Source organism: Pinus tabuliformis, chromosome J (genome assembly GCF_031772625.1).
Source record: "Pinus tabuliformis cultivar Carrire ecotype Pingquan chromosome J, CPIR1, whole genome shotgun sequence".
Classification (NCBI taxonomy): Eukaryota; Viridiplantae; Streptophyta; class Pinopsida; order Pinales; family Pinaceae; genus Pinus; species Pinus tabuliformis.
This window is the reverse complement of record NC_142295.1, coordinates 539,607,140-539,624,507: the sequence shown is the minus strand read 5'-3', so window position 1 is coordinate 539,624,507 and position 17,368 is coordinate 539,607,140. Positions and strand designations below refer to the sequence as shown.

The 17,368-nt window shown below is 38.0% G+C and overlaps 1 protein-coding gene across 1 annotated transcript in view; it reads left to right on the top strand.

The window, feature by feature from the left end:
- The window catches only part of ALDH5F1 (aldehyde dehydrogenase 5F1), a 369,083-nt gene extending 357,353 nt beyond the window's left edge, over positions 1–11,730 (top strand). Inside the window, exon 18 of the mRNA XM_089380687.1 lies at positions 11,603–11,730. Coding sequence (XP_089236813.1) covers positions 11,603–11,730 — 128 coding nt within the window. The remainder of the gene's footprint in view (positions 1–11,602) is intronic.
- Positions 11,731–17,368: the final 5,638 nt, after the last annotated feature.

The following is a 17,368-nucleotide window of genomic DNA, read 5'->3' as shown; positions in this document are numbered from 1 at the left end:
TATAATTACGAGTCATATTGAAAACCGAACTTAGTTACATTTCCTTCAACAAGAGGTGTAAATTTTATTACTCATACCCCATACAACTTCTCTAGACATCACTTATTACATTACAACTACAATCTTTATTGCAATTTTCGCCCTATGGAAAATCTAAAAAATTAAAAACTAACCACCTAAACCTAACCAAATTCCACGTTTTTTTTTTGTGTGATCTAGTATGGTAATAAACATTGACCCTAAACACTGACTCACCCAAGGCCTCGCCATCAAGTCGTACCCCGGATTTGGAGGAAAAAAATCAGTTAATTATTAAGTCCTGGTAGGGAGATGATAATTAACCAAGTGAAAAAAACCTCTCAGAGTAATATACTCACTTGTTGGCAAAGGTCCCAAGCTACCTAGGCATGTTACATGACTCCAAACTCCTCATACTAGCATCACTTATTATAATTTCCTACAGGGTGTGGAATTTGGGTACAACAGAAAATGATGAGAAGAAGTAGAGTAAAAAAACTCTGATAATCTGTTGATATCTAATTTTACAAGTGTCCTTTGGTACATCCTCGGGCATGGATTCTTCAGATGGTCGTCAAGTGCCACTCTAGTGGTCAACATTTGGTTCGATATGGGGATGCATGCTAGATATGAAGTGATAGTGTGCAAGAACCTGAAATCTGTATCCACTGACAAAAGACATATATTAGTAGTATGCATTCAAAATATCATCAAATGAAATCAAGTACAAAAATGAAGAAATGGAAATTTATTCTAAGAGCATAAATGACAATTTATTCATGAAATAAAACTAATTAAACATTAATGACAAGGGATAAGGTTAGAAATATGATACAAAAAGATGCCCCATGGCATCAAATGTCTTCTTTGTAGAGCAACTTCAGTAGTTGGGCATTTACAAGTAGCTCCAGTGACTCTCCGTCCAAGGTGCTCAAATGGTAGAAATTTTGTCCCACTGCTTCTCTGATAATGTAAGGTCCAAGCCATAAACTGTCAAACTTACCATGATTGCCTAGCTTTTCATTCGTGCGATCCCATAGCAAAACCATATCACTGTTAGAAAACATCCTATGCCTAGATGATTTGTCAATTTTTTTTTTGGTTTTTTTGTTTTTTTTTGTTTTAACCTTAGATTGATTTTTACAACAATGTTCTAAGGCTCTTCTCCTAGTTTCTTCCAATTCTACAATTTGGTCAATCCTATGTCACACAACATCTTTATCAGATGTAAAATTTTGTAGCAATTGGTAAGCTGGTAGCCTCAAATGCACGGGAAGGGTAACATCCAAGCCATAAACTAAGTCAAAAGGACTCTTTCCTGCTGAACTCTTCTTTGTAATCCTATCAGCTCACAAAGCATATTTAATTTTACCGTCCCATGCCCGTTTGTTATCCCCTACTATATTCTTGATTATGGTTATCAATTTTTTATTGCTGGGCTCAACTAGGCCATTACCCTGAGTATAGTAGTTTGATGAATGGGATAAAACAATGCCATACTTAAAGCAAAATTATGAGAATTCAGCAGAGCTAAACACCTTGGCATTGTCAGTTGTAATCTTGGCAGGGACACCAAAACATGTGATAATCATATCTTCAAGAAAGTCCATCACTACTTTGTCAATGGCATGTTTTGTAAGGATGGCTTCTAGCCATTTAGTAAATAATCAGTAGTAGTTAGAATCCATGGGTAGTCATTGCTTGAATTTTCATTAAACTTCCCTATAAAATCAAGACCCCAATGTTGGAAGGGAGCTTCTGTGACCACAGGCCGAAGAGGAAAAGAAGCTAACTTTTGCTTCCCAGTGAATAGTTGACAAGCTTGGAAACCTCTAACATACTTGTGCATATTAGCATAAATAGAGGCCAAAAATAACCAACTCTCAAGATTTTGTGGTAGTAGTCTTAGCAGCATAATGTCCTCCACGAAATCCTGAATGAAACTCAAATAGAAGCTTTTTGACCTCAACTTCATCAATACATCTAAGTATCACCCCCTCTATATTTCTCCAACCCAGACCATCCTTCACAATGCAATACTTAGTTGCTCTAAGCCTTAATGCTCTTCTTTTATGGCCAACTAAATGGTTAGGACATGAAAATTTTTGCAAGTAATAAATAATGTCTCTATACGATTCAAATTGACTCAATGTTTGAATTTATGATGAAGTTAATTCCAAATCATTTTGACAAATCATTCCTAACTCTTTCTCATTCCCCTCAGTCAAGATCTTTGCCAATCCTCGACTCTTTACCAACTTGGTAAGTCTAATATCTAAATCATACCCTTGTATCTTTGAGACCCACCTAGCTCTAGTTCCTAAGAAATCAACTTGAGTTAAAATATCCTTCACAATAGAGTGGGGAACAAATGCAATTATTCTAGAATACCCCACATGAACTCTAAATTGCTTAAGAGACTTGACTAAGGCATAAGCTTGCTTTTCCATGGTGCTATACCTCAACTGAGAGCCTTGAAGGGATCTACTCATAAAAGCAATAGGTTGCTCATACGCTTCATTGTTCTTTTGAAGCAACACTCCAACAATAGTATTTTCAGATGCAAAAGAGAAAATAAAAAATCCTTTGAATAATCAAGGCTCACTAGAACAAATGCTTTACCAATAGAATCCTTAATTTCCTGCAAACCTTTTTTTCCTTAATTTTCCCAGACAAACCTAACATTTTTCTTTAAAAGGGTTTGAATGGGTTTAGAGAATTTCAGCCTAATTTGGAATGAACCTTCTAAAGAAATTGATCTTTCCTAGGAAGGATTGAAGGGTTTTATTATTGTGAGGCAAAGGAATCTTTTGAATTGCCTCAACTCTTTCAGGGTCAATCTTGATCCCATCCTTCAAAATGATGTGACCAAGAAACTTGCCCTCAGTCACTCCAAAACAGATTTAGCAGGATTTAAGGATATTCCATACTTTCTACACCTATCAAAGATGTGCCTTAAATGGCCCACATGAGAAATTCCATCTTTAGAAAAACCAGTGAAATCATCTTGATAAGTCTCAATGAATTTCCCAATTAGACCCTTAAAGGCATAGTCCATAGCCCTTTGAAAAGTTGCTCCAACATTTGTTAATCCAAAAGGCATCCTCAAATACTCAAAAGTAACCCATGGTGTGGTGAATGTTGTCTTATGTCTATCTTCCTTCTTCACCATAACTTGGTTATATCTTGAAAATCCATCTAGTAAAGACATCATTCCAAGTCATGTTACCCTTTGTAAGAATGTTTCCATATTAGGTAAAGGGTAATTATCCTTTTTAAAAGCTAAATTAAGATTTCAAAAATCTACACATACCCTGATTGACCCATTCTTCTTTCTTACAATAACCAAGTTTGAACACCATGTGGAATGCCTAGTGTGAGCTATAATTCCAACTTGGAGCTTCTTTCGCAATTTTTTTGCACAAAGGGGGCTAACATAGGATTTATTTGCCTAAGTTTTTGCCTAAAGGGTTTGGCATTTTCATCCTTAAGAGGGATAGTATGTTCCATAACATCCTCCCTATATCCTTTCAACTCATCATATGAAAAGGCCAAAACATCTCTATATTCATGAAGTAAATTTATCAATTTTTTCCTTTCTTCCTCAGTGGTACCCTTCCCTATTTTAATAATCTTTGGATCATGGGGGGTACCAATGTTTACTTCAATGAATTCCCCTAGGTCAATTTTCTTATCATCTTTTCTCTTTGAAGCATCATGCCTATCAAACATTTGCTCCATGGCTACATGATCCCTAGGAGTGGGATTTGACACAACATTACACTCCTCATAGTTGCAACCTTCTTCTTTGTAGCCAACTTCAAAATCAGAAAATTCCTCCATATTATTTAAAAATCGAATCACTTGGCTTTCATCATTAAAGACTTGCCAATGCTCAATATTATCAAGAACTGATGGTCTAAAAATAATTTCCATCTTGATCTTATCATCCATCAAGTTCTCCCCAAGCTGTAAAGTAGATGCAACAACAACCAACTCATTAGCTTGTTTATTTCCTTCTCTTGGAATTTCTTGAAGATCTAATGCATCAAAATATTGTAAATTATTCCAAACAACATTACCATACTTCTTCAATCTATCATTATTGCATGCAAGTTTATTCTTTATTTGCAGAATGATTAAAGCAAAATCCCCCTTGATGCTAAGAAATTTAACTTTAAAATCTGTTGCCAACTCCAAACTTAACAATAGAGCTTCATATTTTGTTACATTGTTAGTTGCATCAAATTCCAATCTATAGGCAAACTTGAATATATGACCAAGAGGGGAGGTGAGGACAATTCCAACACTATTACCATATTTAGAATGGGCACCATCAAAATTCATGAGCCAAATTCCATATTTTTTACTTTCTACCTCATTCTCCAAAGGAGCAAAAGAATTAGCCAAGATAACATAGTTTCCCAAGTTACCAAATTCATATAGAATTTCATTATGAGGTTCCTTGGGATTCTCAACATGATAATTTCTCTCCAACTCCCTCTCCAATCTAAGCATGATGCCCTCACTATAGGGATGGTAGCATAACTTAAATCCATTTGAAAACTACCCCCTATATCACCTCCCCACTTTCTAGACAATAACATCCTACAAGCATCAAGCACATCAATCACCGCGATATCTATGGTGATCGTAATATCAGGATGTACAACCAAGTGGACTTGAAGATCCTTTATCAAACCACAAACTTTAATAATATTTGAATCCATTGCACAAATGTTGTGGTAGGGTCTAGAAATCCTCAAGTTTAACTGATTCATGACCTTCTTAGTCATGACACAAGATGATGCCCTAGAGTCGAACATACAATTGCGTAAAAGCATTCCATTGACCAACATAGTGATGAAAGAAGGTTGATGGTCTTTGTTATCTCTACACATATCACTACTTTGCAAAGTGATAGGGGCATCCTCAAATCTATCCTTAGAAAAATTCGACATTTCTTTCCCATGAGCTGCATCAATAGCTTTGAAAAAATTATACCTTTGGGAGGGAATCTTCATGATTTTAGTTACAAGCACTAAAATCTACGGATTATTTATCCGTCCTCCCAAGTCAATATTCAAATTAGATGTGGGTGGAGTGAAAGTTTTATGGGCATTTTGACTTCTTTCCTTGCTTTTTTCCCTTTCTTTATCTTTGGCTATCTCTAAAATCTGATTTGATGAGGGTTTCTCCCCATACAATTCAGTGATCCTATCCAACTCTTCAAAATTATTCACACTATAGGAGGATGGAGACTTCTTACTTACCTTTTGGCTATTCTCCACAACTCCCATCCAATTCTCCAAGGACAAATGATGCTCTTTTCCAACTACATTGATTTGCTCACTTGTTCCAACCATTTCTCCCTCTAGGATCCTTCTTGCATAAGGGCAAGTGAGTTCATCATGTAGGTCATCACAAGGTCTACAATAAGGCATTGAATCATCAACTAAGTTGGTAGACTCTAGTGGATTTGGTGGCCTATGCTCATTGGGAGGTCCCCTCTTTTGCCATCTATCATTACCTCGATTTGGGAATCTCCCAACTTGATTTCTTTCCATGGCCACCAATCGATTTTGGATAGCATTCATTTGACTAGTGTGATTTGCCTCCATACTCTTAATGAGTTGGGTTAATTCTTTTATAGGATCATGTGTAGTCTCTTCCTTGGCCTTGCCTTTGGAATCATTAGATTTTGATGGCCCTCTATTGAAACCAGGAATTTCAGATTTTCCTGATTGCTTTCTAGCCCTTTCCATCTTTAAGGCCTCAGCTTGAGCTACACCTAAATTTGCAGGCTCCTTCCTCCTCAACTCATAAGCAGTATCAACACCAAAAGCATCCAAATATGAGCATAAGAGAAATTCATCAGGAGGTTTAACAGTAGCAGGCATGCTTTTCACTAATTCATTAAATCTCTTGTTAAACTCCTCCATGGTTTCATTCTCATTTTTCTTCATGTTGCTAATGGCATTGATCAAGTGACTATTTTCTTTCTTTTCTCCAAATTTTCCTATGAAAGCGTTAATGATTGCTTGTAAAGAGTCATAAGAATTGGATGCTCATAATGATCGCCTAAAGGGTTTGGCCAATCAAGAGCATCCTCTTCTAAAGAGAGAACAAAAGTCTCATCTTTACATCCTCATAGTTAGCAGTGTTACACCATTTAAAGATGCAAACATTGAAGTTCTTGACATGTGATGCAACACTAATGGCATTGTTACCTTGAAAAGAAGGCAACTTTTCAATAGCCTTGTCAGGGATATTGTGAGGATAGCCATTTATGATGCTAGGCTCAACTTGTTCTTGAAAAAGCAAATGAATATCAGAAATAGCCTCTTGCCCAAGATTAGCAAGGGTTCTACTATGAGAAAGTCTATTTAACCTCTCTCTAAAAACCTTTTCAGGATTAGGAGTGGGGCTAACTAGATTACTTGGATTTCTCCTAGTAGAAACTCTTGCAAAACTTGAATTCAATGGAGTCGCCACTTGAGCAAGAATCTAATCCTAAAGTTCAATATGCCCCCATGATTTGTTGCAAGAGGTTTTTCTTGTTGGGTAAGGGGTATTTATCTTTAAGGCATGCTTGTTTTAGACCCTAAAATAGACACACATTACCATGTTTCCAATCTTTTTCTTGGTAACCATGGAGTTTGATAACCATTAGGAATGCCTTATCAGGGCTATGTTCTTTGCATCAATCATCTTTTGTAACTCTTCCTTGACTAAAGGGGCCAACTTCAGGTTTATGGTTTTCAACTTTTGTTTAATTGGCTTCGACCCTTCCTTTAAAGGGATAGTGTGCTGTATCACATCGTCACTATAGGATTTAAAGTGTTGGTATCACCATGTGAACACATCTTTCAACTCATGGAAACCTATCTCAAACTCAACCCTTTTATCTAGGGTCATTCCTTTTCCTACCAAGATCACTTGTGGATTAGATTTTGATCCTATGTTGATCTCGATAATATCAAATTATTCTTCTATTACCTTGCAACTTTGCAACCATTGTTTTCACCAAATGAATTTTCTAGACAAATTGTCTTTTCAACCTTAGGTAAGATAATAATATAAGATAATTTTATTAATATCCAACGAATGACCACAATAGTAGGTCAATGGGACTGAAGAGTACATCTAGTGCAAGTACAATGTGGGAGTGCAAACACAACTACTAGAAAAATGGCAAAGTGAAATCTAGGGTAAATGAAGTAAAGATTATGATGCATAGTCCCAGCCTTGTCATTTTGATTGCTTGGAGAATCAACTTGATTATTGTTTTGAAGGAAGTCCATGATATGGGTGTCATCCTCAAAGACTTGCCAATGCTCTTGGTTGTCAGGTATGACTGGTCTAAAGATGACCTCCATGGTAAATTCTTGTAAGCTAAAGGTGGCTTCATAGGGTGGTTGCAAAATAGTGGTAGCGACAGTCAAAGAATCAACTACGACGCTCTTTTCTCTAGGGACATCATTTATAATAAAAGTTTCAAATGACTTTATAGTGTGGCACAAAATGTTTTTGTACCTTCTAAGCTTCTCGTTTTTAGCACTAAATGCCCCTTTGTTTTGTGGCATAATAAGGTCGAAATCCTTGATAACTTTCAAATTTCTTATTCCTTAGTTAAGACCCAAGTCCAATCCTAAAGTGAGGGCTTCATACTCAGCAATATTTATTGTGCATTTGAAGGAAATATTGTAAGAGGACATGATATACCTATTGAAAGGCGAGATAAACACAATCCCTGCTTCGGAACTAGATTTAGAACAAGCCCCATCAAAGTACATGGTCCAAACCTTGTCCACATCTTGTTCAAATGAGGTTACCTTGGCTGATATCCTCCGATCCCCAAACTCACAATCCTCCTTTCCTTCTTCATCAAGAATAGGGTGTTGGTTTTGAACTAAAGGCCATGTTGGTGGTTATCTAGAAATTAAGGCATAGGATTGTTCTTCCATAGGAAATTGTATGTATGGCATATCCATATGGATAGTTCCACCTAGATTGGTAGCCCACTCCCTAGACAACAACATGCCTCACACATCTGGAATATCTATGACAATGATGTTGATGTGAATTACTTCTTTCAGGATGCCCATGTAAAGTGGTAGATAAGTTTTCAAGTATCACACATACTTCAATAGCGCTTGAGTAAATCTCAAATACCTTTTTGTATGGTCTTATGACTTGTTATCCTAATTGGTTCGTGATGCTTAGTGGTATCACATAGGTTGAGACCCTTGAATCAAGCATGCAATTATGTAACAAAAAGTCATTAATTTCAATGGTTATGAAGAACAAATGATGTTTTTTCATCAGTTTTTCGGGTGTATAAGACAATTGGGGAATCAATTTTATCCTTTTCATCTATAGTTTCATCTTTTACATTTGGAGGAGGTTGTTGCTCTCAAACATCCCATGTCAATTAATGGAAATGTTAAAAATTTAAGTAAAAGGATGAAAATGAAAGATAATTTACTTTAAGAATTTAATATTGCCATTAATTACATAGCATTAATAGGGCCCTATGGTTGAATATTAGGTTTCCCCACTTATAAATTATTGTTTTCAAGAAAAATTTAGGGGGTACGCCCAACCCTTTTTGAGGGGGGCCCCCATAACCACCTCTTTTGGGGAACATATCCCCTACTTTGGGGAAATGTTTCCCTCCGCGTCTCCCCAAGTTTCCCCAAAAGGGGGACGTGAGGAAATGTTTCCCCAGGTGTCCCCTTGTCTTAGGCTCCAGCTGCGTGGGATTCGTGCACCCCACCCTGGGGGACACATCCCTATAGGTTGTGGAACACTGCTACACAAATACAATGTGCAAAAAATTGAGAATATGTGATAAACATACAAAAGTTTCCACAAGAATTACTTCAATCAATCCCAACTCCAAAAAACAATCTCCGAGCAAAAACCATCGCCAAGAGAAGCTTGCACCATAAAATATCACATTTCTGTCAATGGAAGCAAGAAGGCTAATTCATACTCCCAAGGAGAGGAGTGTATGATGAGTGACTGATGCCGAAAACATGAAATAAGGCCTCCTCTATTTATATGAGGTCTAACTTGCCTTATTTTCATAATTTTTACAAGCAAAGCCTTAAAACAAGTTTGCTTAAGCATTCAACAAGAGTGAGGTCACAAGCCAACCTCAATATAGCTCAAAAACATAACATAAATGCTAAAAATAGCCCACATGTGTGGGAAATAATGACCTCCACCATGACATCATCCTCCATAAATGCTCAAGGTGCCACAAGCAAGTGACAAAATGGATCATGAGTGCTCCTCACTCCAAGAAAAGCTCAAAGTGCATGGGTATGCCTCCATAAAGTGCCTCCAAAACCATGATGTCATCATAATTATGCCTTATGTCACCCTTCTAAGGGAAAAAGGAGTGATGTGGCATCATCATGCTCAAGCATTGGGATCCAAGGGTGATGTGCAAACCCTCCCATGTCATCTCAAGGATAATCAACCATCATTTGGGCTCTAGAACAAGCAACGTCCATTAAACAATGTCAAGGCTAGCTTGGGGGTGTTCTAGGTTCATCTGGGCACATCATCTAATAGTCCAGTGACTAACCTCATTGGTTCAATGTTTCAACATCTGGGGGTACATAGGAGCATCAAGTACCATGTGGAATCATCTCTCGCTCATCTTTGGATGGGCAACATTGCATCATCAAGGTCAGAATTTCTCTTTGGATGGGGTACAATGACCTCCAAGGTTCTATCAAAAAGGGATCAAGCCCCTCTGTCAAGGGGTCTCTACTGTTGTGATAACACCACTTGACAAAAAAATCTCAAGATCAAGTGAGATCAATAATCATTAGGGACAATAACCATTAAAGCATCATAGTGGGCCATATCTAATGCTAAGGGCACAAGAATACTTCACACAAAACTCACCTTCAAATGTCTAACTAGATCAGGACCTGTAAATAAGTGCCTCACTTATATTAGGGATGATTAGGTTAATAACCCTATTAGATGCTTCCAATCTCCAAGGAGAGTGACATGTCCCAAGTTAATGCATTAATCCATAGGTTTGTGATAATGGTGATAACAGAGTGGGAAAGACTTCAAGGCAGGTACCACAGCTGTGTGACTAGCTACTAGGGATCTGACATGTCGAGTGTATAGATGTAAGGAGGGAGAAATTGTGGAGGCATGAGTTACCCCTTTCAACGGCTTGCTTTTTCCACCCTTTTGGTGCATTTTTTACAATAATGATTTATCTTTGTTTTGGGTCCATAGCTTAGGACCCGAAGCTTGCTTTTGTAATTTTACAATACCCCTTTAAGATGTAGCAGTTTCTTGCTCATAAGGGTTGGGACTTTCAAGAGTTCCTTTCTTTAGACAAGCATTAAATGTTTAAATAATTGGGTTATGGCTAATTAGGGGGGTAAGTATGGATTATCTTGGACTCTACATCAATCAATGCTTTCCCAGTAGTGCCCTTCCTAAACCCTTAGGCCTCAAAAGAGTTCCACTGGACTAGAGTCAAAGACTAACTTTCTAGGTGAAGTGTGGAAACAACAATACAACCGAGATCAATCAATCATCTAGTTTGCCATGTGGTCCATGCTAGTATGCCCATAACATTAAATGAAAGTACGTGATTGCAAAAATGGTTAGAGTACCTGTTGATAGATGACCCACCTTCCTTCATGAAGAAATCCCAGATGGGAGAGAGATCTGATTGAAGCAATAGATGGAGGATCCTCAACTAATGTTTTGTGTTGATCATATAAGGCTACTAGCTGTCCAAAGAAGAGAAATTTTTTCTCCTAGGACTCTAGGGTTCTTCGTGGTTCATACCTGATCCCAAACTCAACTTTAGGTTCATGAACGAACACCTTATCATGGACCAAGGGATTAGTTCATGTATCCAACAACTTAGCTTTGAAGGTAAGGGAACACCTCCTTTACTAGATGGATAATGCTTTATTACTTATTACCCAACTTTGTCAATATTTAGCATACAATATTGACCTTGGTGATCTTTGATCTAGGTTTCTAACAAGTGAGTCACGATCTATCTTCATGTAATGTGAGATGTGATCAAATTTGTTCTAACTATTTGAAAGGCATTTCAGAGTGAGAGGTTCATGTTTCAAAGTTCCCTTTTATTGATCCTCCTAATAAACAATCATATTGAAAGCTACATGGTGCATTCTAGTTAATTAATACTCTTCAATGTGTATTTATCCAATTTTTTGTGTTAGAATATGTTGCTAACATGCTTTCTATATTATTCATAATTGGATAGGTAAATTCTATTAGGACGTGAACATTGGCCTCTTAATCATATTTATTGTGACCATGTCTCATAAAGCTTTTGAAATGTTTGCATTACTTAAAAGTTAAAACTAGCCCTTTTCACTTGTAAGTTTAGCCTCTAATTTAATGACCTGGTAACTTGTTTTAGAGATCTATAACTCCATATCCTGCCTTCCTTAAAGAGTTGTAAGGCATTGTGGATATGTAAAATGTTTTGTTATTAATTCATGCATTAAAATGATGGGTATACTATTGGACACTTTTATTTACTTCAAATATTTTGCAGGATTAGCTTCCTATTTATTTACAGAAAGCATGTCACGAGCTTGGCGTGTGGCAGAGGCTCTAGAATATGGATTGGTTGGAGTCAATGAAGGCATTATTTCCACTGAGGTAAAGATCCTAAATGGATAGCTATAAAACTTTTATGAATATTGTTTATTATTTGAGTTATATATTTTATAGCTAGAAAAGAAATAATGTTGTGTTCGTTGTAACGAGTACTTGCTCATGTAGAAACATAGGTAAGAATGATTCTTTTAACATATATATTATGTATCTCAGCGATTGTCTATAATAGTGTGATGCTTGTATGCCAAAGTCTTCCTAAACTATCCCCATTTATTGGATATTATCCTTATGCACTGTCTGTTATTGCCACTTGCATGCTAATCTTGTGCATAACTAGAGGTTCTCATTTAACATCAACCAACATGACTTCACAGAGTTATTTTCAGATTACAACACAAAATACAGAGTTTAGTTTTTTGAGCCTCAATATGTCTCTTACAGAGACATTAAGATTTATAGGGTCTGAATTCTTATTCCCGGTTTCTCATTTTTGGTTTTCCGAAATCCTAGAATATTTTTGCGTATATATCTGAACAGAAAGAACCCTTTATTTAGAACTCATTATTCAATTTCTATAACAGGGTAATTTTTAGTTGCAAGAAACCATAGTTTGAAAATTCTGTGTTTGACAGAGGTCTTGATGGTCTGTGTCTTCTTGCTGGTTGAAGCTGTATGGTTGATATCAAGGTTGAATGGTTGAAATGTTTTCTGCTATTGCAAAATCTAGCACCTTAGTGCAAAGCCTCACTAAGATCTCGAGATTAAGAGCAACAATGAGATCAATCACCACCATCACCTTAGCCACTATTCCCTTGCTATTATATGGGTGGATAGTTTTCCAACAAGGGAGGTTTCCCCAGTAGATGCTAGTGATTAGATAACCCAAGTGTTCCTAGGCTAAATACCCCTTCAGGGTTGTGCTAATAAAGTCACCCAAAGATAATGTTCAATATGTAGCATTCCAGGTGAGGTGAGATGTAATTCCAAGATAACAAGTTCAAAGGACCCTATCGCTAAATCTAGAGGGTTTAGTAAGTCTGAACAGACTGAAGATAAATTATTAAATCAAAAAGCGCACTATAGGGGTGGAAAAAGCAGGCTGAGGAAAGATGTAACTCATGCCTCCACAATTGCTCCCTCCTTGTATGATTAGACTCGAGGTGTTGGACCACCATCAGCTGGTCTCATGGCTGTGGGATCTTCCTTGAAGTCTTTTCCACTCCATAACCACACTATCACATACACTTATAGAGTGATGGGTCTACGTAGAACATGTCACTCGCCTTGGGGGCTAGAAACACCTAATAGGGTTTTTGACCTAATCATCCCTAACATAAGTGAGGTAACTTGTTTACAAATATTGAGCTAGTAAGACATTTGAAGGTGAGTCTTGTGTGAAGTATTTTTGTGCACCCAACATTAGATATGGTCCACTATGATGTTTTAATTGTTTTTGTCCCTAATGATGCTGATCTCACTTGATTTTGAGAGGTTTGTTCAAGTGGTATCACACATGTAGTAGAGATCCCTTAAGGGATGGCTTGACTCCTCTCGAGCACACTTTAGAGGACATATTGCCATGTTTTGAGAGTGGATGTGACCTTGTGGCCCTAAAGTTGCCCCTCTAGAGATGAGCATTGGGTTGTGAGCAACTTCCACATGGTTCTATACCTGTTGATGTACCTCCAAATGTTGAAACTTTGAGCTAGAGAGCCAAGTTGTTGGCTTATCTGATGATGTTCCTAGATGGACCTAGGACACCCCTAGCTTGGCCTTGACCCTGTTTGATGGACGTTACCTTGTTCTAGAGCCTAGATGAAGATGGAGATCACTGAGATGATTTGTGAGGGCTAGCACACCATGCCTTGATGCCAATGCTTGATCTAGATGATGCCACGTCATCCCTATATGTCTTAAAAGGGTGACATAGGCCCTTTTGAGGATGGCATCACAGTGGAGGAGGTGCCATTTGGAGATGTAGCAATTCATTTTGATAATTCCTTTGATTGAGGAACACTTATGGACCATTTTATCACTTAATGGAGATTGTCCATCCTTGGGGGATGATGTCATAGTGGAGGCCTTTATTTCCACATGTGTGGGAGATTTTGGCATGTTGATTATGTTTTAGAGCTATCTCAAGGTTGGCTTGTAACCTTTGACCTTGTTGAATGCTTCAAGTAAACCTTTTAGGGATTTTGTTGTAAAATTGTGGAAAAGTGACTTGGTTACCAACATTTAGCTAGAGAGGGGTCACTTTTCATTAATTATCATGATTTACTCACTTCACCCTATCTAAAGGAGTGCACACTAGCTCTTATCTTTCTTCTTGGGTGCAATGCAATCATTTGACCCTATTTGATGGACGTTACCTTGTTCCAAAGCTTGGATGAAGATGGAGATCACTGAGATGATTTGCAAGGGCTAGGACACCATGCCTTGATGCCATTGCTTGATCAAGATGATGCCACGTTATCCCTATGTGTCTTAGGGGGTGACATATGCCCTTTTGAGGATGACATCACAGTGGAGGAGGATGACATCATCATACTGTAGCCTTGGAGTTAGTCTTCTACATCACTAGGGGCCTTTGATTTGGTTATATACATGTTCTTGTGGTTGTTCTATTGTTGTATCCTTCTTTACTTCATTTTATCCTAGTTTTAGCTTTAGCATTTTCTAGGAGCTGCGTTTGCACTTCATACTGGATGTATCCTTCAGTTCATTGACCTACTTTTGTGGTCATCCATTGGACATTAATAAAATTATTTTATCTTATCTTATCAACCTCTTTAGTTGGTTCATATTGAAAATTGTGGGGCCTATGACAACTCATTCTCTTGCGGGAGATAAGTACTTCCATGCCTTTTGTCTTGAAGTTCTACTCATGGTACACCACGATCTTCTCCACTACCTACAAACTATTGACTAGTAGATGATTTTCAACATGTCTTATTGGATTTATCTCCTTCACATTATGATGTTCATCCTCATACAGTGATTTGATGAACTAATGTTGATGACAAGGACCTTACTAATGATTCATTCATATCCTATCTTGCAAAATTATCTTCTTCTATGCCTGTATTAAAGACCATCTTCCCTAACTTGTGGAATCATATTGGTGTAAGAGATATTGTGTTTTAGGGGATAATTTAATGTCTTCTTTATGTGGCCCCTTTTCAATGCTAAGAAGGGAATGTGAATTCTTTGATGTAATTCCTTCTCTCCATGGCTCCTTCAAATTAAGGTGGAGATGATGAAAATAGGGGTGTAATCTTCACTTTTCACCATGATCGACCATATATTGAGTTGGGTACCTATACACTAACTCATTTGTACTTCAGCCATGACTTACTTTATAATGAATTGTCTATTTATGTGCCCACTTTCTTTTGTTCTTCAACCAGGACCTGCCTTATATTGACTTGGGGGTATATGTATAGATATACACATGCCCACTCTCATTTTTCTTCAGCATGCCCTATATTGAGTTAGGTATTTATATGCCCTTGGTCCTTGGTATTTTAGCTATGACCAACCTTATATTGAGTTGGGTATTTATATTGAGATGGGTATCTATACATCTGCTGTCATTTATATTCCTCATTTTTCTGTGGCCCCTTCTTCAAGTTAGTGGGGAATGTTGAAAATGGTGTAAACTTCACCTTTCGCCATGACAAACCTTAGATTGTAATCATTATTAGATTGCTAGGTTTGGCTAACGTTGACCTTGTGCATGTAGGTTTGGCTAACCCCTTCTTCCCTTGCTCAGAAAATTATGAAACTTTAGCTCCCGGGTCCTCAACTAAAACCCACAAAAACCCAAGAAGGGTTTGGTGTTAAAATTGGCAACTAGGGCCAAACTTCATGTGGGCTAAGTTGCACGAAACGGGGAAACGCGGAAGCGAAACAAACAGGGAAGCGAAACGAAACGCGACCTCCCAAATTTTGGAAACGGGGAAACGCGAATATATATAATAATATATATATATATAGAGACAAGTCACAGCTTAGAAACCCTAAAACAGCTTCTAGAACAGCTTAGAAACCCTAAAAAAATTTCTAGAACAGCTTAGAACCCTAGAAACAGCTTCTAGAACAGCTTAGAAACCCTAAAAAAATTTAAAAACTAATTAGAAAAAAAAGAAAATTTTAAAAACAAGTCATTTTTTTGGGGAAACGGGGCCCGTATGGCCTGGAAACGCGTTTCCGGCCGTACGGGCAAGTTTCCATTTCGGGAAACGTGCCTGTACGGCCGAAACGCGTTTCCAGGCCGTACGGTACGCGGAAACGCATTTCCGTTTCGTTTCCGGCCGGAAACGGACCCCTAGGCACGTTTCTGCAACTTAGCATGTGGGTCATCTTATTAATGGAAGTTGATATTTTTCTTGGAACCCTCTCATCGAGAGGTGTAGGAATGATCTAAAGATCATCCGATTCCAATAAGTATTCATGGAGATATGAATTTATTTGTGTTATGGGACAATTCGTTAACGTTGGCCAACAACCAAATAAACGCCACTTGTGCTCAACGTTTTAGTATAAATAGAGGTGGCCTTCAAGTCATTTTCAACACACTTGGGATCTCTTCCTATCTACTTGTCTTTGGGTTTTAGTAGGAGGAGAGATCCTAAGAGATAACGCTGCCCTAATCTAGAGGGCAGAAGCCGGAACTACCGGGAACAGCCGAAACTCCGGAACTGTCGGGAACTGCTAGAACTGCCAGAACTGCTGGGAACTGTTGAGAACTGCCAGGAATTGTCGGAACTACCCAGAACTACCGAAACTGCCGGGAACAGCCGGAACTGTTGGAACTGCTGGGAACAGGCGGAACTGCTGGGAACTTCCGGAACTGTCGGAGCATCTATCTCCGAAGGAGAGCAGCGTGCAAGGGACAACTAACTAACATTGGGACAGTTGTATGGTACTTAGCAGCAAATACACCAAGCATGCAATGTTACAGCTAGCATGCAAGGGATAGATAGCATGCTAAGGACAACAAGCAAGCAAGGGACAACAAACAAGCAAGGTGCAGCCAGAGCATAGGTTAGTACGACAACATGGTGTAGCAATCGCACATAATGCAGTACAATGATGGGTACAGTCATGATTAATGAAGCATGATGAGATGCAGCATAGTGATGATGGGTGCAGCATGGTGCAACACAGTGAGGTGCAGCATGATGATGAAATGCAGCACAACGATAGGTGAAGGAGTCACCTTGGAGAATCAGTTGAAGCAACATGTCTTCAATTGATCTCATGTATCATCTTCTTAGAGATGATCTATGCTCTTATCTAGATAAATCAAAGTGTTGAATTCTGTTGTATATGTACTATCTCTCTCTCTTTGCTGAACTATTGAAGAACATATAAAAAGAATTGATCAAGGCTTTCCCCACATTGGGGTTTATCCCTGGCTAGCGCCACATCTTATGTCATCTTGTCTTAGCTTGTCTTCGAGGATTTATGTTTATGTTCTGTCTACAGTTTACTTTAATGCTGATGTGATTGCTAATTTGGAAAAGATATTGAGATAACTGTGAAAATTGAAATGAATTTCTCTAAGCATAGAACATACCTAAAATTAACATGGTATCAGAGTTGAGGTGAAGACAATGCCCAAGCAGTGAAAGAGAAATCACCAAATGGCAAAGACAGTTGGGAAAGGACAAAAGGATCAGTGAGTTCCTCATCC